Below are 24,511 nucleotides of genomic sequence, written 5' to 3'. Positions count from 1 at the left end.
ATCCTTGAATCAAACATCCATCCTTCAATCCAACATCCATCCTTCAATCCATCATCCATCCTTCAATCCAACATGCATCCTTCAATCCAACCTCCATCCTTCAATCCAACATCCATCATATTCTTAGGTTTTTTCGGTAAAGTCACGTAGGTAAAAAATTTAAATTAATAAAAGTAAAATAAAAAATAAAATACAAATCACGACGTTTCGGAGGCAACACAAGCTTCCGTCTTCAGGTGGAACCGTCACAGCACGATTGCTGTATCAAGTAAGATTTTTTTTTTACCTACGTGACTTTACCGAAAAAACCTAAGAATATGAATCCTTGCAGTCACGAAAGCTTCAAATCTAGAATCCATCCATCAATCCAACATCCATCCATCAATCCAACATGCATCCTTCAATCCAACATCTTTCAATCCATCTCTCCGCCACCTCCCACGGCCAAAATATGCACGATGCTAAAAGTATTATTTTTTAAAAATATATAAATATACACACCTCTCCTGCGGCGGACTTGCGCACGGAGCGACGGACAACCGCCGAGCACGCGCGAGGGCTTCTCGCTCGTGGCTGAGAGTGGCGCTGTCGTTGGCATCGGTGCGGGGAGTGGCGACGCCGCGATTCGCAAACTGCGCTGCAACCCACACGCGCGGCGGCATCCCTTGTTCGGCTCTTTAGTCATTGACGGCGAAGGTTCAGTTATTTGATGGCACCCGTGGGATAAAAAAATGGCACTGATGGTGTGTATGATGAACTTCTTTCGCGCCATACGTAGACAATATTCACGGGATTCGGCACTGATAGTATGATGAACTTCTTTCGCGCCATACGTAGCCAATATTCACGGGATTCGGCACTGATGGTGTGTATGATGAACTTCTTTCGCGCCATACGTAGCCAATAATAACGGGTTTCGGTATTGATGGTGTGTATGATGAACTTCTTTCGCGCCATACGTAGCCAATAATAACGGGTTTCGGTACTGATGGTGTGTATGAACTTCTTTCGCGCCATACGTAGCAAATATTAACGGGTTTCGGCACTGATAGTGTGCATGATTAACTTCTTTCGCGCCATACGTAGCCAATATTCACGGGTTTCCGCAAGGGTAGGTAGGCGTGGTGAAGTGTAGTGAAACAACTCCCAAGACTCACACGGCTTGGGGGGGGGGGGATCCTTCGTCCAGCAGCGGATTGACAAAGGGCTGTCAACTAACTTCACCAAACACAATACATTTACAATATTTATTTTAATGAACATAAAGCCAGGAGGTGCGACCCTTGGGTCTCGAATGAGGTGTTCATTCTGGACATGCGGCGTTGTTTCACTGCGTTCTTCTTTGATGTGGGTGAGATTCTAGGATATGGTGACAGCAGCAGCAGCAGTAGCGCGACCCCAGAAGGGAGATCGCCCCTGCAGTTGGTGGTGACGTGAAATTGATTGAGGCCTTGGTTTGCAAAAGGAAAAGTGTAGTTGACATTTTTAAAGCTTTTGTGACTGCAGGGATTCATCTTCTTGGTTCTTTCGGTAAAGTCACGTAGAATGGAAATAATAAAATATAAAAATAAAACATAATAAAATAATTCTCACGACGTTTCGGCCACATTGCAAGCAGCCGTCCTCAGGTGAAGAACAGGTCTGTTGAGAAGACAGAGTCTGAATGAAACACCCTAGGCTTAGGAGCGTCTATTTAAGCTGGGTTGGAGGGGGAAGAGCGCCTTGACAAAATAATTTGTATATCAAGAGAAATTTAGCATATTTATGGGAAATGCAGATATGCGATTAGTACTACTATTTTATTATTTCCATTCTACGTGACTTTACCGAAAGAACCAAGAAGATGTAGTTGACAATCACAAGATCAACATGGCGATGCACACATCTTCTCCTTGAATAGAAAATTAAAGACAAGCCACTGTGGCCGTGCAGCCAAAACTGTGGACCGTATAAACCACCGTCGTCTGTATGTACGTCGGACTTATTTTGCACCGTGCTCATCGGAGGTGCGCTCCTTCACCAGAGGAACAGCAAAACCACACGAACTCTTCCCTGAAGGCGTCTTGTCGTGCCTTGTTGACCTCGACATTGGCTGCTAGCTCCTGAACACATCTTCTGCCATCCTGAACACATGCCATCGAGAATTGAAGAGACAACCAAGAATAAATGTTTAAGTCCTCTGCATAAGTGACTCGAATGTACGGGCATGTGTAACCTGTCCATGGGGGGGTCACACGTTTCATATTCACACGGTGGGGGCGGTATTTGTTTTTAGCGTGCCCATATGTCAAGAGAATAACTTCCGTGTTTAACAATTGGAGGTCGCAGAGGTCTCTATTTACCGCCGAGATTGTGTGACACGCTGTGTTGGACAGTATCATTTACTACGAAATGGGTAAATGATCCCTTGCTCTCGGCCGTGTCGGCTCACGATTGCCTGAATGCCAATGTCACATTTCAGCTGAGAGAGCCGGGCAGTTGTTTCCACAGTGGGAGTTATTTCATTTTTTTAATCCTTTATATTAAGTTCGCTTGCTTGCTTGCGTGCTTGCGTGCTTGCTTGCTTACGACCGTGCAAATCTTTCGGTCGTTTTTTTAACCCACTTCCCGTTATCCAATCGAGCTGACATTTTCCACACAGACTCGTTGTGCGTGACAATTAATTTTCGTGACATTTTTTTTGCAAAATTTTACACTGTTTAGGGAATTTTTTTTTAATATTTAATTACCAATTGCTTAATGCTGGCAGACAATCATCTGACCCATAGGTGGCAACCATCTCAAGCCAGAGGACGAGAGAACTCTAGCCGCCACGCATTTAAAGGATTTAGAGTGAAAAACTTTGTTTTTACGGGTTAATTTTTAAAAATGATTTTACCAAGTAAGACCTATTTGCTCTTTTTTCAGAAGCGACCTGGCGATCACAAATGATAGCTCAACGAAGTGGACTTATCGTGTGGAAATTTATAGCAGCCAAATACTCTAAACGCGTGTTGATTCTAAATGTGGAGGGAAAACCCGGATTGATTTGTGGCCAGCCCAATGGAAATATGCGTGCGTAAATCTACTGCTGGATGGGGGCCTCTTCACGCGATAGGGGTCGTGGGGGTTAATTTTCCACGTGTCACCACGCTGGTCTGTGCGGGTGTTGAAGGCGGGGAGCGGAGAGGCAGGGATTGCGTACGTACGGTGCGAAAGAAATTCAACACACATACACAGAGACGTCGTAGCATAGCCCTGTACTCTGCAGCGCACCTATGGATTTTGTTGTACTGCTCCCTGCTGACAACTTAACATCCGACAGTACTGGCCGTACGCATGGCGGTCACCCATAGATACACGCACCACACAGGCTGAAACCTTCTTGGCTTTTGAGATCTGATGAGGCCGGGTTTAATGGAAATAGGATCATCAAACGATTGCAAATGAGACTGATCATAGCGATTGGATGTTTGATATGTGGGACTTGCAGACTGTTGCATATTATCTGCTGTTAATTAAAGGTAGGTGTTTGTGTCTTTTAAATTTGGCGGGGGCGGGGGGTGATGAGGAAGTTGGGGGCGGGTCATTGCCTGGGTTTAAAATTGTTTAAATTATTATTTTCTTTTTGACTTAAAGCTTTCGTGACTGCAGGAATACATATTTTATGAGTCTTTCGCAACACAAGCAATCGTCTTCAGGTGAGAAAAATAGGTATTTTACGACCAAAAAACCAAGAAAATAACATTATATGGGTCTTTCCGTAAAGCCACGCAGATATAAAAATAATAAAAATATTACGAAGTTTCGATCGCAACACAAGCAATCGTCTTCACGTATTTTCTTTTCACCTGAAGACATTTTTACTATTTTTCTATCTACGTGGTATGTTATTTTCTTGTTTTTTTGTGTCGTTCCCGTAATTGTATTCGGATTGCGTTATTGTCACCATGCCACGAGATGAACTATACAAAGCAGTGCAACACCGTGTTAGAGAATGATCCGCAGAAGCGGTTATAACAGAACGACTTCTAACATCTCCTCGAGTGACCTCTGTACTACATGTATTATACTGGTAGGAACCTCCTGGTTACACCAGCCCACAGGGGATTATTGTGTCCGTCCGTCCGTCGTGAAGGGAAGGGCTGGGTGGGGAGGGAGGGGCTGGGTGGGGAGGGTGGGGCTGGGTGGTGAGAGTGGGGAGGGGCTGGGTGGGGAGGGTGGGGCTGGGTGGGGGGTGGGAGGGGTGGGGCTGGGTGGGGAGGGGCTGGTCACCCCGTGGTGCCCTTATACAACTCAACGTTTAACCTACTCACGCCGGCTTGTGCCCGCCCTCACAGTCGGGCATATTTGTGGAATACACCACGCCGCCGTTGACCCTGGCCATTGACCGAGCAACCCAACGTTCCTACCAGCTCCCTCCGCAGGAATGTGTAATACTGTTGCATTCAACGGAGGACTCAATGGCATATGGCAGTTAACCAGCAGTGATTGGAGCAGACCTGACTCTCCTTGTGAGATGCTGTTTGACAAAACCGGCCCAATGTTTTGCTTGTATTGAATCAGTGCTGCTGAAATGATGCATTTCCAGAAATGCCATTGAGCCGATGGGTTCTGGACGAAATACTTTTATTTTTAAGTGGCCATGCAGATGACTGTATATGATGCGAGAGAAATTTTCTGCAAAGATACTCGGTGTTTTATTTACACTAGGCGACAGCACTTTCTCCGATGCATGCTGCAGAGAGTCACTTTCATAGCATCACAGTCCATCTGATATTTGTAATTCTCTCAGCTGGAATTTAGTCGGAATTAAGTGCAGAGGCAAACTGAACTTAGTGTCCGTTTGTTGTGTGTGCAGTCATTTGGTGAGAAACCATCAACTGACGACACTGAGAGAACCCGGTTTAACTACACGTGGCTTCCTGGATGTGGAGCAGAGGTCGCAAACGGGTTTTAATTCCTTACCCGTACCCGGCCGCACCAGGGTCGCAAACGGGTACCCGATACCCGTACCCTACCCGATACTCGGCTACCCGTACCCGGCCGGGTATCGGGTAGGGTACGGGTACCCGATTGCGACCTCTGGGATGAAGCCATGTTGCAGGCGCGGGTGGGTTGATTCTAGGAACTTGAATTGTGAGAAGAGACAAGACGTTGGGAAATGAGTGACAAACGGTGATTCACCAGTGACTCACGGCCTACCCGTACCCGGCCGCACCGGGGTCGCAAACGGGTACCCGTACCCGGCCGGGTACGGGTAGCCGGGTATCGGGTAGGGTACGGGTATCGGGTACCCGATTGCGACCTCTGATGTGGAGTTCAAAATAATTTGTAGAGGACCTTGCCTGGTCCCATGTGTAAGCTCTATGGACGAGTTTCGGAAGAAAAAAAACATCTATTTTGCCTTCTTGAATTTTTTTATAACAATTTATCATCCTTTCTCATTTTTAGATATTTGAGTTATGTAATTATGCAAGTGATCTGACAATGTGATGATAATTGTGATGATGAGAATTATAACACTGTAGGAACGTGTTTGTGCATCACCCGATGCCACGTGACACCACATGCCGCGGGGGAGAATAAAATCGCGTTGGTGACCTCATAAATGATGCAATTTCCCGTGAAGGCATGCCGTTTCATAAATCCGAAACAAAAAGCGGATTTTTCAGATTACTAAAAAAAATTGACGGGAACATTTCCCAGTGCAGACCACAGCTGTTAAATCCAGCACGGTTACTCTATTTACGTCTCCCCCGTTCACGAGGAAAAAGCTTTAAATCTACCCAGTGAGTGGAGCCAGCAAGATTAGTTGTGATTGCAGTCGCCAATAACCCCAGAGTCATGATCATGGAGTCGGCGACCTGCGACTCCGTAGCCCCAGGTAGCGGCTCTTCAAGGACCGCTTAGCGATGTTACTTATACTGGTTGGAACCTCCTGGTTACACCAGCCCACAGGGGATTATTGTGTCTGTCCGTCCGTCGTGCAGGGAGGGGCTGGGTGGGAAGGGAGCGGCTGGGTGGGGAGGGTGGGGCTGGGTGAAGAGGGGAGGGGCATGGGTGGGGAGGGTGGGGAGGGGCTGGGTGGGGAGGGTGAGGAGGGGCTGGTGGGGAGGGTGGGAGGGGTGGGGCTGGGTGGGGAGGGGCTGGTCACCCCGTGGTGCCCTTATAAAACTCAACGTTTAACCTACTCACGCCGGCTTGTGCCCGCCCTCAGTCGGCCATATTTGCGGAATACACCACGCCGCCGTTGACCCTGGCCATTGACCGAGCAACCCAACGTTTCTACCAGCTCCCTCCGCAGGAATGTGTTCTCCTACAACATCAGAGTGCAGCGCCACATTAAATACGCACGACAATGACAATAGTTTAAAGCGATTTGAAGCATGTTTTTTTTGGGGGGGGGGGCAGAACTTTGTGACGTCATATTCGAGGGGGGGGGGCTGACTTTTTTTGACGCCGTGTGACAACGGGGGGGGGGGGGTAAAAAATCGTCCAAAATCGCGTGACGTCATTTATGAACGGCCCCTAATCATTGCGCCACCGCTCCAGCGGACATGGACTGGGTCGTGGAATGGGTGCGGTGACGCAAGTCCTGGGCAAATTTCGATTTAAAGCTTTCGTGACTGCAGGGATTCATCTTCTTGGTTCTTTCGGTAAAGTCACGTAGAATGGAAATAATAAAAAATAAAACATAATAAAACAATTCTCACGACGTTTCGGCCACAACGCAAGCAGCCGTCCTCAGGTGGAGAACAGGTCTGTCGAGAAGACTGTCTTCAGACGCTGTCTTTCCGACAGACCTGTTCTCCACCTGAGGACGGCTGCTTGCGTTGTGGCCGAAACGTCGTGAGAATTATTTTATTATGTATTTTTTTTACTATTTTATTATTTCCATTCTACTGTACGTGACTTTACCGAAAGAACCAAGAAGATACGTCCTGGGCACTTCCATCAAATCAACAAGCCGCAACTGGGCAGCGAGGCGACATTGTGGTCAAACATCCACCCCCACAAGCGACCCGCCATATGGGGGAAAAGCCATCAGCAGCAGTAATGTGTTGAACAAAGAGCTGTACATAACTAATGGACTGTGACCATTAAAGGACGACGCAAACCCCAAATCAATAAGGCACAGAGTACCGCAGCTGATATCTTGTAGCAACTAAGGTGTGTTAAGCGAGTTTGTGGCTTTATGCACAGGAAGGAAAAGCTAATTTAAATTTCGATTTGAAGCTTTCGTGACTGCAGGGATTCATCTTGTTGGTTCTTTCGGTAAAGTCACGTAGAAAGAAAATAAGAAAAATAAAACATGAGGAAAAAAATAAATAAAAAAATATAAAATAGTTAATTCCTTTGATTAAATTTAGATTTAAAGCATTCGTGACTGCAGGGATTCATCTCCTTGGTTCTTTCGGTAAAGTCACGTAGAAGGGAAATAATAAAATAATACAAATAATCTTCTTAGGGTTTTTCGGTAAAGTCACGTAGAAAGTAAAATAAAATAAAAACAAAAATCACGACGTTTCGGAGGCAACACAAGTCTCCGTCATCAGGTGGGACCGTCACAGCCAGATTAGCTGTATCAAGTGAGGCAATGATTCAAGATGTAATCCCTTAAAAGCGAGTTGAGGGGGGAGGGAGAGGGAAGCTCATCAGACTATGGTAGCCAATGAATGGATACGTTCCATTCATTGGCTACCATAGTCTGATGAGCTCCCCCTAAGTTTGTACCCATCATCATTTTCGTTCTTTTGTCTATCATGTGTATTAGACCTCCCCTCCTCCTCTCTGCCCATTGTGTTGGCGGGTGCAGTGGCTGGCCGCTTGCGCACAATCGCTCCATTGTGTTGGCGTGTGCAGTAATTGGCCGCTTGCGCACAAGCGCTTCCACGTCCATCGCCCACCCTTTTGGCCTCGCCCCCCCTCCCTCCCGATACGTTCCTTTCATTGGCTACCATAGTCTGATGAGCTCCCCCCTCCCTCTCCCTCCCCCCTCAACTCGCTTTTAAGGGATTACATCTTGAATCATTGCCTCACTTGATACAGCTAATCTGGCTGTGACGGTCCCACCTGATGACGGAGACTTGTGTTGCCTCCGAAACGTCGTGATTTTTGTTTTTATTTTATTTTACTTTCTACGTGACTTTACCGAAAAAACCTAAGAAGATGATTCCTTGCAGTCACGAAAGCTTCAAATCTAGAATTAATACAAATAAAACATATCACGTAGAAGGGAAATAATAAAATAATGAAAAAATATTTTTTATATTCTATGTGACTTTTATGTTTTATTTTTATTATTTTATTATTTCCCTTCTACGTGACTTTACCGAAAGAACCAAGAGGCTAATTTAAAATTAACATTTACGGGCCCTTGAAAATAACTTCAAATGAGGCTCCCCCCTCCATCTCACGAGATAAGATCCGTTTTGTTTGCCATCAAAGTTCCCTCGATCACAATCAGCAGATGAAGTTGTACTGGAGGATGATACAACTGGGAGCATTCCCACGGCCGCGCCGCATTTAACCCTATCGGGGCCGCCCATAAATGACGTCACGTGATTTTGGACGATTTTTCACCCCCCCCCCTCGTCACAAAAAGTCAGCCCCCCCTCAAATATGACGTCACAAAGCTCTGCCCCCCCCAAATAAAACATGCTTCAAATAGCTTTAAACTATTGTCATTGTAGTGCGTATTTAATGTGTCGCTGCACTCTGATGTTGTAGGAGAAAACATTTATTTAAAAGTCTATTTAATTAAATAGAACGTGTTGTCTATGTTTACACACACTGAGCACTGTACACACACTGTACACACACACTGAGCACTGTACACACACACTTGAGCACTGTATACACACACACTGAGCACTGTACACACACATTGACCACTGTACACACACTGAGCACTGTACACATACTAAGCACTGTACACACACTGAGCACTGTACACACACTGAGTACTGTACAACACACACTGACCACTGTACACACACTGAGCACTTCACACACACCCTGAGCACTGTGCACACACCCTGAGCACTGTACACACAGCACTGTACACACACTGAGCACTGTACACACAGCACTGTCAACACACTGGCCACCGCACACACACCGTACACACACACACACACTGTACACACACAGCGACGACACCAACACCCACTGGGTCACTCAGCCGGCTTTGCCCCACACGGGCCGCGTGCGTTCGCGCGCCGCAGCAAGCCACGTGGCGCAGCCATCGCGCCTCTTCCGGAAGAGACTCACGACCCGCAGAGCAACAGCGGCGGGTGTGGTGGTGTTGTTGTACGTGGTGTAAGTGTGGTGTTGTACGTGTGTAGTGTGGTGTTGTACGTGTGTAGTGTGTGGTTGGTGGTGTAAGTGTGTGGTTGGTGGTGTAAGTGTGTGTAGTTTGTGGTGTGTAGTGTGTGTGGTGTATGGTGCGTGTGGTCTGCATCTTCCGGAAGGGAGAGGTGGAGGGGGTTAAAAAAAACGAGCACGCATTTGGGGTGCTCGTATCCGAGCTGGGAAATGTAAAAATCGACAGTCACAACCCACCACCACCATCACCAGCACCACCAGTCCGGGGCATCTCCGACCATGCATCTACTCCCAGTCGTCTACCTCGGCGGGGCTTCCCGCTCGTTTCACGTCGTCACCTCGAGGTGTTTTAGTTGTTTTTTATAGAACAGAAGCGAGCGAGTGAGGGACGAAAATAAGAAGAATAAGGAGGAGAGAAAGCGACGAAGAGACGATGCCCAGGTGTAAGAAGCGCTCCGGCACTAAAGGTGAGGAGCGGCGGCTTGCGGCCTACGTCAGGCTTTCCGTACGGCCTCGCCTCGGTATCGATTACATTAAATCGTTCCTTAATTCTACGACGTTAAACGTTGTCGGTTGTCAGATCGCTACCAAGTAACGTTGACGACGTCGTCCGGTTAAAGCGAGGAGGCTGACACCACCCTCCGTGATTGTTATCGGGCTTAAAGTTGGGCTCAAAACGGTCGTCGGTAACGTTTACGGACGGACTTGGACCCGCCGCGCGAACGTGGAATGTCCTACACGTTTCTCTGCCCACGCCTGTGATTATTGAGCCGATCGCCCCGTTAAATTGTCGTGTGAGAGGCAAACCGGCTTGGACGTGTCTAGCGGTGGATAGAGAAAGTTTCGTGTCTTGAGGCTGCACGCCGGGGCAGGCTCTAGGCCTACAGAGTGGTGGGACACAAGTTAGTGTTTTAACGATTTCGCGATCGATATTATTCATTATAAAGGTTTTTTGGGGTTAGATCGCGTAAGTATAAATGTGTCATAACCCCTCTTCTTGGTTCTTTCGGTAAAGTCGCGTAGAAGGGAAATAATAAAATAATATAAATATTAAACAGAATAAAATACAATTCTCACGACGTTTCGGCCACAACGCAAGCAGCCGTCCTCAGGTGAAGAACAGGTCTGTCGGAAAGACAGTGTCTGAATGACAACAAACTCCGTGTCATAACCCCTCCACCACCCCGACATGGCCAATTAGTAAGGGATTTGTCACGTAAACTAAAACACGCCAATTAGTTTATTACTTCAAGCCCCCACCGGTGTGTTGGAGAAGTAAATCCACAATATTAACAATTTGAGTAGTTCGACGTTTCGCTGGTAATTACATCAACCAACATCATCGGGCGATTTGCCAGAATATGACTAAAGTATTCTTGGTTATATCGGTAAAGTCATGTAGAAGGGAAACAATAAAATAATAAAAATATAAAACATAAAATTATCTTGCTGTGGATTTCACACCTGATGATTGTTGCTTGTGTTGCAGTCGAAACGTGAACATCTCTATTGTTTTATATTTCTATTATTTTATTGCTTCTCTTCTACGTGATGACTTTACCGAAAGAACTAAGAATACGAATCCCTGCAGTCACGAAAGTTTTAAATGAAAAATTTTGAACTGAAGTACTTTTAAACGTTGACATGTTGTTTGTGGTGGGTTTGTGTGCCCTCTCCCCTAGTATATAGATTATATAAGTTATAAACTCTTGCACACACACTATTTTGTAAATAATCTCACGGAACTGCGTGAAGTAAATTCTAACGGTGTCCAAGAAGGTTTCTCGTGTCGGTAGACTAAAGGTAACATTTGTATAAGTATCTCGTATTACGTAGGAGCGCTTGATGTACATTATACTGCTTGAATGTACTCGTAACTATAAACATTCAAAAACTTTTATATTTCCTTCCCCAAAATTAATTACGGCCATTAAGTTGCGTTACTCGTTGGGCAGGGTCACTTTGTAAGGTTCTAAACGCTTAAAGATGTATATATATTCTTGGTTCTTTCGGTAAAGTCACGTAGAAGGGAAACAATAAAATAATAAAAATAAAACAATAAAGAAAATGTTCTTGCTGTGGTTTTCACACCTGATGATGATTACTTGTGTTGCAATCGAAACGTCGTGAGAATTTTATTTTTTATTATATCCCTTCTACGTGACTTCACCGAAAGAACCAAGAATATGAATCCCTGCAGTCACGAAAGCTTTAAATAAAAATGTAAAGATGTAGTATATACCACGGCCTCCACCTTCACAGTAAACTCAAGTATCTCGCCTCCCGTGTAAGCATGACCCTAAAGCCATTTCAAAGTGAAGAAAACCAGCTGACTTGCTGCTACAGCTGTAACAAGATCAAGAGATGCCTGCCTTGTGTGAGAAAGTAAGACTGCCGCTAACACGCTAATACTGGCACAGAGTGGCTCCTGCATGGCAAGGCAATGCCCCCACCCTAGGCCTGCACATTGGTAATATTGGCTACTCCTTGCCATTCCAGTAGTTGGCACTTAGTGTTGGGAATTGTACACGCGTGGGGTTATGGATTAATATTTTTTAAAATAAGGGTTAAGGCCCTTTTGTCTGTGAGTCGTCTCATGGGTAATGTAAATCCGAATGTCCTTGCTTATTTCCCTGGCTCCGTGAGGGTTAAGCTTTTTGACGTCAAGACCTCGGGCAAATTGGCTCCGATCAAAGCTGCAGTGATGGTGGTGCCTTTACATGTCGTACTGTAGCTGGGAGCACGGTCCTCAGTGAAGCCACACATCTTTACATTGATGGCATGATTCTGCTGTGGTGTTACGGTTATCACACTGGACTTGCAATCCATTTGGATTTCCCGGCATGGCAGTTCAAGGAATGGTGCAGAGTTTCTTAAACCTCTCCCCGCCTTTCTCCACCCAGCAATATAAATGGGTAGACCACAGGTTATATTCGGGTCGAGTGTCACGTGGTTAAGTAATTGTACTCCAACCTCATCTCGTGTGGAAGAGTAGGCCAAATACTAGCTCTCTAGTGGATGCTCTTCCACCAGCAATGGCTTGAGAAATCAATTACAAGGCTCAACCTTTACTTGGGCAACTTATGATTTAAGCACACTGGATATAAGCACACCTACCTTGCTTTCAAGGGGCGTAATTATAACCAGCTTATGTAATGCTTTATTAACACTTTATTAATGCAATAAAACATCTAGCAGTTAATTTGTGACTTGGCTTTTTTATCCACGCCACTCTCATTGTAGTTTCCTAACACTGATGCTGTTGCATTCATGTTGCCCAACTTCAAGCCACTGTTGGCCAAACATAGTTGGCGTGCCGTCGTTGGCTTGATGGCACTACTTTGCCTACCATGCAGTCCACTGTGGACATGCCATCGTTTATTCCCTGTGGGTAAATATCTCTGGGAACATATCACCCTGCTCACCAACAAGTGGTGTTGTGCAGAATATGTTTGCCCACTTTCCTGCCACGTACCATGAATGGCCATCATTACACAAGTGAGCTCACAAAAACACATGGCATTACTACGTATGCCTCGTCATTAGGTAGACCTCTCACCAAATCGCTTTGAATGCACCCGATCTCATCAGATCTCAGCAGCTATAGAAGGGGTTGAGCCTGGATAGTGATTGGATGGGTGACCACCATGCTTAAAATGTGTTTAAAGTTGCCGTTGGGCTACGTTGTGAGCTGAAGGCAGTACAGCAAACCCCGTTAATGTCCTGTGTGCTTCCATCTGTGCTCAATTTCAACAACCAGTGCTTGCCAGCATGGTGAAGTAGTTAAAATAACCCCGCGACCCACAGGGTGTTGGGCAGGGCTTGGCAACGAAAATAGCAAGAAGAGCCATTTTTGTATCAAATTCGGTAAAAATAAAACCCTCAATATTTTAAGAGCCGCAATGTGAATAACTCTATGACGCAGTCCTTTAAAGAGCCGCCGGTTGCCGGCCCATGGTGTAAAGGGATTCCTCCCCCCCCCATCCAGGAGTGGATTAACCAAGGGGGCTTGCACGTGTCTAACACATTGGGTAGCTTTCACCCCACAATCTTGCATGTGGGAATGGTTTGGGACTTGGCACCCTTCCCCGACCACGCAAGGCACGAGAAGAAACACTTTTGCTGCTTGGGGTAAATCTGACACGGCAGCCGCGTACCGGCAATACGTGTGTGCTCGCCGTCAAAGTAATGAATTGGTGCTGACCTGCTTAGTCACGTTGGAGAGGCTGTAATGTGAGGTTGGGGGGGAGGAAGTAGTATTTATTTACAGCTGCACTCGTGGAGCAGTGAGATGAAAGCGCCACAAACTGCCCTGGGTGTGTATATACAGAATGCTTAACAAACTAGCATCCATTGTTTCGTTCACACTAATATCGAGGATTACATTAGCTAATGCCTAATGAGTAAACAGCTCCTAAACACAATAGAGTACTTGAATTGGTATTTGCAGGATTAAACCCATGATAACGCTAATGATAATTGCATGTTGTATTGTACACTGTGTGGTCTATGTAAAGCAGTATGACTGCTTTCCTGACTCGTTGGTTAAACCCAGGAGATGGAGCGATACAATCAGCTCGTGTTCACTTGCTTCGTTCATAATTACATCGCGCGATTGTTAGAGATGGTGCGGTGGCTTGGGGAGCCCTTCATCCAGCAGTGGACTCACCATGGCTGGTTATTTAACTGTGACTTTAAGTTCACTTTTAAATATTGTCTGGGTGCTAATTGTACATGCGGGTCGGCACATTGTCTTTGTGACGTAGCGCCCATGAGGTTGTTAACATACCTGGTTTTGTCTGACCTTTGTCACTACTTTCCACCGCGAATGCAATTGGGTGTAAGCCCTGCTGACATTTGAAAGTCAGAACATCATGTGATACGTAAAAAATGCTGTAGCTCTGTTTGGAGAATATTGTTGACTGGATAGTTGTTGACACAGCAACACTGATTATTCGATTGTAATATTTTAAACAAAGAGGAACAGTTGCACATCTTACAAACTACACTGTACTGATATTTTTTACATCATAGGACCTCCTTTGCCAGTACTGATATTGTCTTAAGTGATGTTCATATACAGCACTTGTAGATACCCTGCTAATTTCTAATGATCCTTCTTAACAGGTGATTGAATATTGTCAAAGGGATGGCTTCGTGTTATAAGTTGTAATGCGATAAGTGAGGTTGGTGGGAGACGTGTGAAGGCTTTGAGATAAGTTCCCAATAATGTCCGCCCCGTTAGTGGAGTATCCAAATGGATCTCCCTTGTGTTGAGATTCAATACAGTGCGTGTTAGCAGAATTTCCCACTCATGTCCTATCGTCTTGGGTGGCGCAAGCCCTGTTTTTTAACGTCCTTATTCTCTCAGCCCATCCAAACAGCGCACTGGAGTGAGGAATCGACCCCGTATTGTGTACACGAAGGCATAAACATGTCCTCCGATTACGATACCCATCGTAAAAAAAAACTAGCTGCAATTGACGTCGGTTGCCGAGTTTACTCGATGTCGTCATCTCCGTGTGACTCTACGCAGCTGTGGGGCAAGCTGTGGATAACAGTGTGTGTGCATCATGCAGCCCCTGTGTACTGTAAACTACATTAGATGTTAAGTTATACGTAGCCCTCTTGTCCGGTCCCACTAGTGGATGAAGGCTTTGCGCCATGCCGTTCCGGTCACGGGTTGGTGTTTCACCATACTTCACCATGCTGGTCAGTGTCGGTGGAATTTGGGGGAGAGAGGCTTAGGAAGAGTTCACATATCATCGTAGTCCAGGGCTTGAAGTACCGAGACACTGTTCAACTGCTCTTTACACTCTGCGCTGGTGAAGAAACCCTTACCTGCCCTTTCACTTCAAAGCACAAGCACATACTTCACAATCAAGTTATGCTACCCTTAAACTGTATTGGCTATAAATCATGTACGAGGTGATTTACATTGCCTCTTAACTCTGCCAAGTAAAAAAAAATAGTTATCGCAAATAGAAGCGTGATTATTTTATTAACTTGTGCTCCAAATTAGACATGAGTACGTGATCTGCAATCAATCTGTACGCTTTTAGCAAGTCGTGTGTGTGTTTTATAAAGCGTGGCGTATTTCTGCCAATGCTGCCAGTAGCCGTTTGCCTGTTGGCATGGCTTCGCAAGTCTGCTTTCAATGGCCTCAATGTCCCTGTGCGAATTTGCACTGGAAAAAAAATTGGTTGCTTTTTTGTATAATGTTGCATCTGCATCTAAAATGTTATTACATTTTATTGTATGATTGCAATGCAATGAGGAACATGCATTCCGCTCATGAGGTGATTTTAAAGGATGTGTGATGGTGAGAAACCAATCTGTGTGTGTGGTACAGAAATTGCCGGGGGAAAAATGCCAATATTGTTCAAGTTCCCAGTGAGTTGTGTGACTTCAAATTGTACAAGCCAAACTTTAAATCTTTGAGCAGAATTTTTTACTTTATTCCAAACATGCATTAAACCAGCAGGAAGCATGTAGCAAATGACATGGAGTGACTGCTTAAACAAACTTCAAACTTAAACCAACTCGACATGTGAGAATTACATCGACCAAAAGTGTAAGCTTCCTGAGGCCAACATTTTTTAACTAAGCAAGTGGGGAGACTGAATTTTTGGCCCCATGACATATCAGACATAGCCACGTGAGAGATGGTGATGGTTTTGGGAGGTCCGCGGCTACATTGTGTCTGATGATAGTGATGAAATTAAAGTCCCGAACTACCCTCCCTGTACCCCCGTATCACCGATGGCAGGTGGCGGCGGCGGCAGCGCTCGCTATGGCGTGGAGTCGGTTTGCAGCGAGGACGACTGTGCGAGTGAGGCCCGGAGCCACTGCAGCAGCGCCAGCGAAGTCACCAACGCCACGGAGGATGGTACGTGCGTACACGCCGCCAGTGCCCGCGCCAAAACCGACGGGGCCGCCGCACCCTGGCCAAACAAATTGCCAACGTCGACAATATTGGCAATTTTCATCTATCGCGTCTTAATTTCAACAGCGTCACAAGGAAGAAAAAAAAACCCTTGATAGGATTAAAGAGGGGTGTGGGAGGGTAAGGGGGTCAGAAGCATGGAAACGTGGGAGAGGGGACAGCACTCAGGTGCTCAGCACCAACAACAGCGATGAGCCCGAGGGACAGCCTGGGCAGTCTGGGAAACAGCCTATTTATCCCGAGGGCATCCACGGGAAGATATGGCCCATACAACGAATTCCCCCCCCCCCGCATCCTTCTCTGGCCCCACAACATTCCCATCGTTCACTTGTGTTACAAGGACTTGCTTTATTACGGCTCTGTCCAGATGCTGCTTGCAAACGACAGAACTTGTTTTTAATGTGCTTGGGCCTTTGTTTATTCCATTTATCTGAAAATGCTGTTGGTCGTCCTGTGACCGAGGGCTTACTTTGATTTTTTTTTTTGAAATGAATAGGGGGGGACATGTTGAAGTTGGGGAGGTGGGGTGTTTGGAATTGTAACAGATTGCTTTGGTTACGTTTTGACTCATTCTCTCATGCAAGGGACACACATTGTGGAATTGGCACCAGATACACAAGGCATGATGTGACCGCCCGATGAAAATGCAGACCAGCGACAATTTTTACCACTCGTGTTTAAATTGTGGGTTAATGTGAAAAGCTTTTCAAAGATATACCGTGAGTTATGACACACGTCCTAACTATATTACTGGCAATCTAAATTTGATGGCTTTTTCATTTCAATTTCTGGGTCTGTGTAGTATCTTCCTTCAGGGAGAAATTGATGTCTGTTTTAATGTTGGATATTTTTACTGGATAACTTAATTTCAGGTGCACTTGAACAGTTTTACTGCTGGGGCAACAATGGCTTGTCCTTGATAATGGCCTTGTGGGATATTTCTCCGCAAGTGTTTGTCGAGGTAATTTAATCGTTGACCACAATGGAAACGAATTGTGTAAAAACGGGGTGTTTCAAATTGTTTTTTTAACACTCATGAGAATTTGCAACAATACCACAATACATGTGCCTACGGGCTCTGGAGACTAACTGGAGAAGATTCCAGGCACGTTTTGACTTTTTGAAGCTATTTAAACATACATTTGTTATCATGTTACAGTGTATTATCCGTTCTTCTTCCATTACAACCATAGTCCCATATAAGTGTTAACATTTTTTAAAGCACCCTCTATATATACCAGGTCTCGCTCAAAGCTGCATTGACACCTAACTTATTAGCACATTTTTATAGCAGCCTGTGAAAGAAGAGACTGCATTTAATTCCGAGTTTATACAACTTGTAGCAATCTTGGCATGGGACACCTTTCTTGTGCTAGGCATGTGTTCAACAAAGGCATAGGGCACTGTGCAGTGTTAGGCATGTGTTCAACAATAGCATGGGACACTGTGCAGTGTTAGGCATGTGTTCAACAATAGCATGGGACACTGTGCAGTGTTAGGCATGTGTTCGCCAATGTAAATCCTACTGTTTATCTGGGATAGAAAAAATCCTCTCCTTGCCGACTCGTGTGTTATTTATTCCTGGCTGTTTGTTACAGTGGGTGGTGAGACAACGGACGAACATGCTAACCAGGAGGACGTTGAAGACAAATTGAAAGACTTCATTGAAAGCACCCTGGATAAGAGGTGTGTTGCTGCACTTGAGTGCAGACTCACGCTGCATATATACAGTCGTCTATGTGCTAGGCAGCAGAGGGCTGTGCAGAAAACTCATTTGTTGTACTGTACTTCTATGTGCCCTCATCTAAGCTCTCCCATCTTTACCAACATGTACTCGCCAGTGTGGCGCTGTGTGGTCAAATAACTCCAAATGACCCTATTGTTTGGGGAGGCTCTCATCCTGCAGTGGATTGATAGTGGGCTGTACATGCACATTTACTGCAATAGCAATTTAAATATTGTATTTTATGGTTTTGTTATTTACTGATATTAGGCTATTGAAACAGCTAACACGCACAGCCATAGACGCAATGGACACATTTCTTAAATTCTCCCACCCCTATCCATCCAGCAGTATACATGGGTCCACCATAGTGGATCAGTAGGTCGTGTGTAGTGAGGTAAAGTGTCGATAATTCCACCTCGTCAACGTGGAAGAGTAGGTCAAAATGTACCCTCTAGTGTGGCTCTCAATCTATGTAGAAATGTCGAACTTTTTTTTGCACCTTACGTGGCCAACCGTGCTAGCGGTAGAGGCCCTTCCATTGGCAGTGGCATGAGCAAGCAGTTGCAGGGCCGCTCCTTTATCACGCACCATGTAGTCCAGGAGTCGGCAACCAAAATAACAAGGGCCATTTTTATCTAATTCAGTTAAACAGCTCAATATTTCAAGAGCCGCAATGCATTGTGTGGTGAATGGTGGTCCATACTAAATAACGAGTCACGAAGCGGTCGTTTAAGAGCTGCATGCGGCTCCGTAGCCGGAGTTTGCCGACCACTGGTATAGTCTAACCCGATAACCTTGTCACGAAGCGTGAAGATCCGCCTGGCTGCGCTGGAAGGCCTGCGCTCTGCCCTGTCGAGGAAGAACCTCTACGACTTTCTCACGGAGCGGAGGGTGACGCTCACCGACTCGTTGGAGCGATGCCTGAAAAAAGGTGAGCGTTTGTCCCGCGCAAAACTTTCTCTCTCCTCGCACTGCCGATCGGACAAATCATTGTTTGGTGGTACCGCGTTGGCACTGGTGCACGAGCAGGAATGGCGAAACCGTAATGCGTTCATCAATAACACTCCCCTGAAAAGGAGAGTATATAACAGGTGACATTTCAGACATTGATTCCTCACACCACATAGAGAGGCCACAGAGGTGAAGCCTCTCTGTGTGCTGTGATGAAGGACCGTTGCTCGCCACGTAAAACCTATTATATACTTTTTCTTTTTAAGTCGGTTTCTGAATTGATAGGCTTCCCGGAGGTGAGCTAAATGGAAATTTAAAATGTTGCCGAAGCTGACGTCCCTGATGGTGTTGCAAGTGGGCTCGTAAGTACAAGAAGATCCATTTATAATTTCCCCACGAATGTAACGGGCGTATAATTATTACAATTTATTTCAAAGCCTAGACATGTCTCCCACCAATATCAATATACTGAAATCTTGTAATGCTCTTAACATAAGGAGCCACCGCTTTCACTCTGTTCAGCCACCTGTTGAGCAGTAATAGGATCATTAGAAATCATTGGGGCATATATATAGTTGAGTCACCCTGTATCATACAAATGGTTTCTTGTTAATGGACTGACATTCCCGTCAACCCAAGCCCCAAACGTACACTTCTTCTGCATTAAGCTGTTTGGCTAAGAGTCGCAGAGTGCGTAAGCAAGCTTCAGCATAAATCGGTTACTCATGATCTGAGTACCCTGAAGGGAGCTGACGAGAGGCAATCGTGACTCATCGTCGAGTATAATGCGAGGGGGAATTTAAACAGGGCTATTGCATTCTATATTCCGGGCAAGCGTCGCGGGTACAAACGTTGCGACATGATTGCTGTACATGTCACCACTAATGTGTGTACCTCTTTTCTCTAGGTCTGTCCGTATCTCTCTTTTTGATTGTCTCAGTCATCTCTCACCTACAGCTATCTTATCAGCTGTCACTTATCGCTCTCATCTCACTCACTAATCTGCATCTCTTTGTCTCGGCAGGCCACATTGAGAGGCCATTACGGACCACATTCTGCCAGTTAAAAAAATGCCACCCCAAGAGACAACAAACCGCCCCTGCTCCATTGCGTTGTTGTTTTTTGTCTATACAGCATAAGTATGAAAATGTGCTGAATATAATACTTGTTGTATGGTATTTCAATTGTTGTTTTTATATATGTGCTTATTGTTAATGAACAGCTTTTTTGTTGGCCAAACGTGGGCATCCTGATGTCAGCTGTATTGTGCAATTTAAACAAAACTTCACATTTCGATTTAAAGCTTTCGTGACTGCATGGATTCATATTCCTGATTCTTTCGGTCAAGTCACGTAGAAGGGAAATGCGTTGTTGTTTTTTGTCATTACTGCAGTGCTGCAGCAGCACGGCTGCAAAGCAATGCCGCTTGCTGACCGCTCGCATGGTCCTCTTTCCTGACACCGCACTCGCCGCTTTGCCGCCCCGACAGGGAAGGGCGAGGAGCAGGCGCTGGCGGCGGTGGTGGCCACCCTGCTCGTGGTGCAGCTGGGGGCCAACAGCGAGGGGGAGGAGTGCTTCCGCACCCTGCAGCCCGTGCTCACCAGCATCCTCGTCAACGCGTCGGCGAGCGCACACAGCAGGCAGAGCGTGAGTGCGCTCGGCTTGCACGCCTCCCGTCGTGTCGACAAGGCACGGTCAGCCGGTGCTGTCTGGCACTCGGCTCGTCCATTGAAAGTGCTTGCCGCAAGTGAACCACAATACTTGTGCTGATCTTGTTGAGGAGCATGAACCGTCAGGCGAACTCCGGTTGTCCTTGCAGCGGCCTTTTGGTTAGCCGTCGAAAAAGACGGTCAGTGCATCGCGCGCTTACAAATGCACTGCTGCGGCCGTCAGGAATGCTGTTGCCGATATTAGAAAGCCACTGGAGCTATGATTTTATGCATCTGAGCATAAGAGTCAATATTAAACTATCGTTACATGCCTAATCATTAAAGTTGGGACCTACAAACAAATTTGATTTTACATCTTGTGTAACTTTTTTCTATTTTGCTATACAACAAAAGTATGAAAATGTGTTGAATATAATACTTGTTGTATGGTATTTCAATTGTTGTTTTTATACGTGTGCTTATTGTTAATGAACAGCTTTTTAGTTGGCCAAACTTTGGCATCCTGATGTCAGCTGTATTGTGCAATTTAAACAAAACTTCACACTTGAAGTGTGCATTTCTTGGCTTGTCCATGTTAACCTCTACCTGCTTCACACACAAAAAAATCCGCACACTGTCTAACATGACACATTTGCACTTCTTTGCAGTGTGCTACAGCTCTGGCCATGTGCTGCTACATTTCGGATGGAATGGAGGTGAGTTGAACGTTCAAGTGGTGCTGCAAGCCACAACATGCGCAGGGCCGGATAGTTGCTCGACGTTGTTGTGTTTGGTCCGAGTTGGGTGAAGCGAAGCTTTATGCAACACAGTTGGCAAAGATAACATGGTGCTCACTTTGGTGTTCGGTGAATTACGTTGCAACGGCTTGTAAATAACAATTGCCGACTGCAGGCTCAGAGTCCCAAAATGGCAAGCGATGAGCAACAAGACGGCACCATTGAAGGTGTAACGGTTGAAGGGTGAATGCATTTCTTGAGCTTCAGAAAGGTGGATGATTGGAGGAGGGGATTCCACATTTGAGCAGTGCGAGGCATGAAGCGGAAAGAGGAGTGTGAGGTGACCTGCAAGTGTGGTGGTTGAACACGAGAGTGTGGATGAGATGCAATGATCAGTCTGATAGAGCCGTGGCCTCAGCATGGTTGAAGAAATAAATGACTGAAGTTCACGGGGTTCATCGATACAGCCTCAGTCTAATTTTCACAGGTCGGTATTTAATTTCGATACTCTTCAGGGAATTTATTAATACAAACAGCAAATGTTATGTTGTCATATCCCAGCAGTCACGTGGTTATCACGATGTGATCTTATTATTCATGTCTATTATTCGTGAATGACTTTGAAAGCCTTTGAAATTTGGCATGTGCTTCTTATTTATTCAGTTTCTTAAAGAAGGTGACATTTCCCTTTATATATTCACCATTTGACTCTGGTTTAAACCCACTTTACAGCAGATAACTTGGCCAGGTTTCTTGAATGTTACAAAACACATGTTCACCACCATATGCCATTCACTTTGGATTATGGGTAGATTAAGTAACATTTAAAAAGACTTTTGTTAAAACACCCTTTAATGAAATGTACCGTACGAGTAATGGAAGAACTCCACGACTCCAGGAAGTGGCCCCGAAGTTTGCCATAACGTAAGGGATCATGGCCAATTACAGCCAACGTCAGTTAAGCATGGACAATTAGACCCAAGCCGAAACATAACATATAAAAAGAATGTTTAAAAATATAGATTTTTTTTATGATAGAATATAGTATTGTCTTCAGTATGACATATGTATACCAAGTTTGCAGTCGATAGCACATTGGGAAGTTGGTTAAAATTGAGTTACAAGATTTGAGGATACGACAACAACAACAGACAGAGTGAGTTAAATAAATGGGTGTAAAAATAAAACTGTTACGGTGACTCGGTACTGGAAAGTTTGGTGCTTGCCAACCTCGTGACTTTAAATAAATGTCACATCACCCAAAAACCTCGTCTGTGAAGTTTCAAACTGGAAATATGTCCCATATATGCTAGGCTGACTCAATTTTACATATCGGGTCACAGTCTTGTTTAAAAAAAAAAAAAAGATTCTTTGGCACTTTAAATTGGTTTAAGAAAGTGTGTCGCTCGCCACACTAATTTCTAGTGAAGCCTTCCGAGGTACAATTGCGAGTGCTCCTTCTGGTGGTGATGCTCTTGAAGCCGATGCAAATTTGCCGTTCTCGGCACACGTCACGTGGCGTGGTTGCTCGCTCGCCCAATTGCTCACTCGTCTAGGAAGGGTGAAGATTTTAGTGACGGCGACGCGCTGGATTTTTAAGCGTGCCGGGTGACCTCTGGAGCAGCAACCATCACATCAGAGAGCAGCGTTGCAATGTCGCCACTTTACGAGCGGTGAAACAGGAGAGGCAAGCGCGTCTGGGCACGGGTTTTATTCATTGACGTTCCATTTGGACACATTTCTGCATGTGATTGCATCGTCTTACCATGACAAATGTTGGCTCCCCATGCTGTGTTTAGTATGCATCAATGATTAATACAAATCACGCCGCGATAATTAATTATTCATGGGGTATGCAAATTTCGTGCAAATTAAATGCTAATGTTGGTTTAGGCTAACGGGGATGGCAGGAATGTACAAACAAGATGGAGAAAATGAGAAATGATACTAACGGGATGATGGTAAATAGAGGACGTAAAAATAGTTTGCGAATTGCAATCTGCAATTGGTGAAACATTTTGTGGCAATGAAACTCAACAATTGTTTTATCTAACCAGGTAAGGCCCACTGAGCTGTTTAGTTCTATTTCAGAAGCGCCCTGGCTATCGCAGATGATAGCTCGACGATAAGTGGCTTATCGTCATGTGGAAATTTATAGCAGCCAAATAGTCTTAAACGCATGTTTATAAAATAAATATCTCTTGGAGGTGGGGGTTGGTTACTGAATATTTATTTGTATAACATGGAGTATTTTGGTTTCGCGACCAATATTATTCATAATAGAGGTTTTTGGGTTAGATGGCCTGAGTATAAAGTGTTCTTACGCGATCTCGCCCAAAAACCCTTATTATGATGAGTATTTAGGCTTTTTTTCCTTCATAATGCCAAGAAAAAAATGATGCTTGATAAGAATTTGTAGAATAAAAAACATGAAAAATTCTTAAAAGCGAATCCATTTACTCTTTTAAAGGCGCTCAAAGAACCAATCCACACAGTCATATGTGGGACTCTTTTAATCAAATGTGCCTGCCTGAGTTAAAAAAAAAAAACCACCTTCCAGGGGATTTCTGCAAATAGTCTTTTTTGGTATTACTGTATCTATACTGAATCTTCGGGCAGGTTCCTTCATTCTAAAAAAACAATCACCTGTGTCCACCGAACAATAGATGGATACGTTGCATTAAATTGGTTATTGGATTTTTTGTGTCGGTGCAGTGAAAATGTGGGCACGGCACCTCTGGCCACGGGGATGGAATCGTGTAGATCAGATTTTTCCAACCCCCAGTCCTCACGATCCGTATGCTGCACACGCCTGATGATTAAGATCCTTCTGTGTGTTCTATGGAACTGGCGCTCCATGTGTCACTGGGATTTTTGCACACCGTTGGTGTACGGTGCTTTTTTTCTGGAAGACTTTGCAGTTTTTTCCTGGATTTTTCTGTTTGCGCATAGTCATTTTGAGATGTTTTCTTGTTCATGTTTTTGTTTTGTTGCGGTTGCACCCGATTCAAGAGCCGAATGGCTCACAGGGCTATACCTAATACATGAAACTGAAACACTTTGGACACGTGCGTACACAAAACACAAGAGCCTCTTTGTCATTTGAATCTTCACTACCTGTGTGGAGTTAGTTAATTGCTTAATTTCCACTACCCAACCTATTGTCATAGGCCATTGCCTATGACCAAATCAC

At 45.1% G+C, this 24,511-nt stretch overlaps 1 protein-coding gene across 1 annotated transcript in view; it reads left to right on the top strand.

Moving 5' to 3' along the window:
* The first annotated feature begins 8,713 nt into the window (after positions 1-8,713).
* Positions 8,714-24,511, top strand: part of LOC144729451 (interferon-related developmental regulator 1-like) — a 29,957-nt gene continuing 14,159 nt past the window's right edge. Inside the window, exons 1-6 of the mRNA XM_078609750.1 lie at positions 8,714-9,776; positions 16,079-16,198; positions 17,854-17,941; positions 18,788-18,912; positions 20,422-20,579; positions 21,250-21,297. Of these exons, the coding sequence (XP_078465876.1) occupies positions 9,743-9,776; positions 16,079-16,198; positions 17,854-17,941; positions 18,788-18,912; positions 20,422-20,579; positions 21,250-21,297 (573 nt within the window). The 5' untranslated portion in view covers positions 8,714-9,742. The remainder of the gene's footprint in view (positions 9,777-16,078; positions 16,199-17,853; positions 17,942-18,787; positions 18,913-20,421; positions 20,580-21,249; positions 21,298-24,511) is intronic.

This window comes from Lampetra planeri, chromosome 32 (assembly GCF_965212315.1).
Source record: "Lampetra planeri chromosome 32, kcLamPlan1.2.h2, whole genome shotgun sequence".
NCBI lineage: Eukaryota > Metazoa > Chordata > Hyperoartia > Petromyzontiformes > Petromyzontidae > Lampetra > Lampetra planeri.
This window is presented reverse-complemented; position numbering and strand designations above follow the sequence as displayed.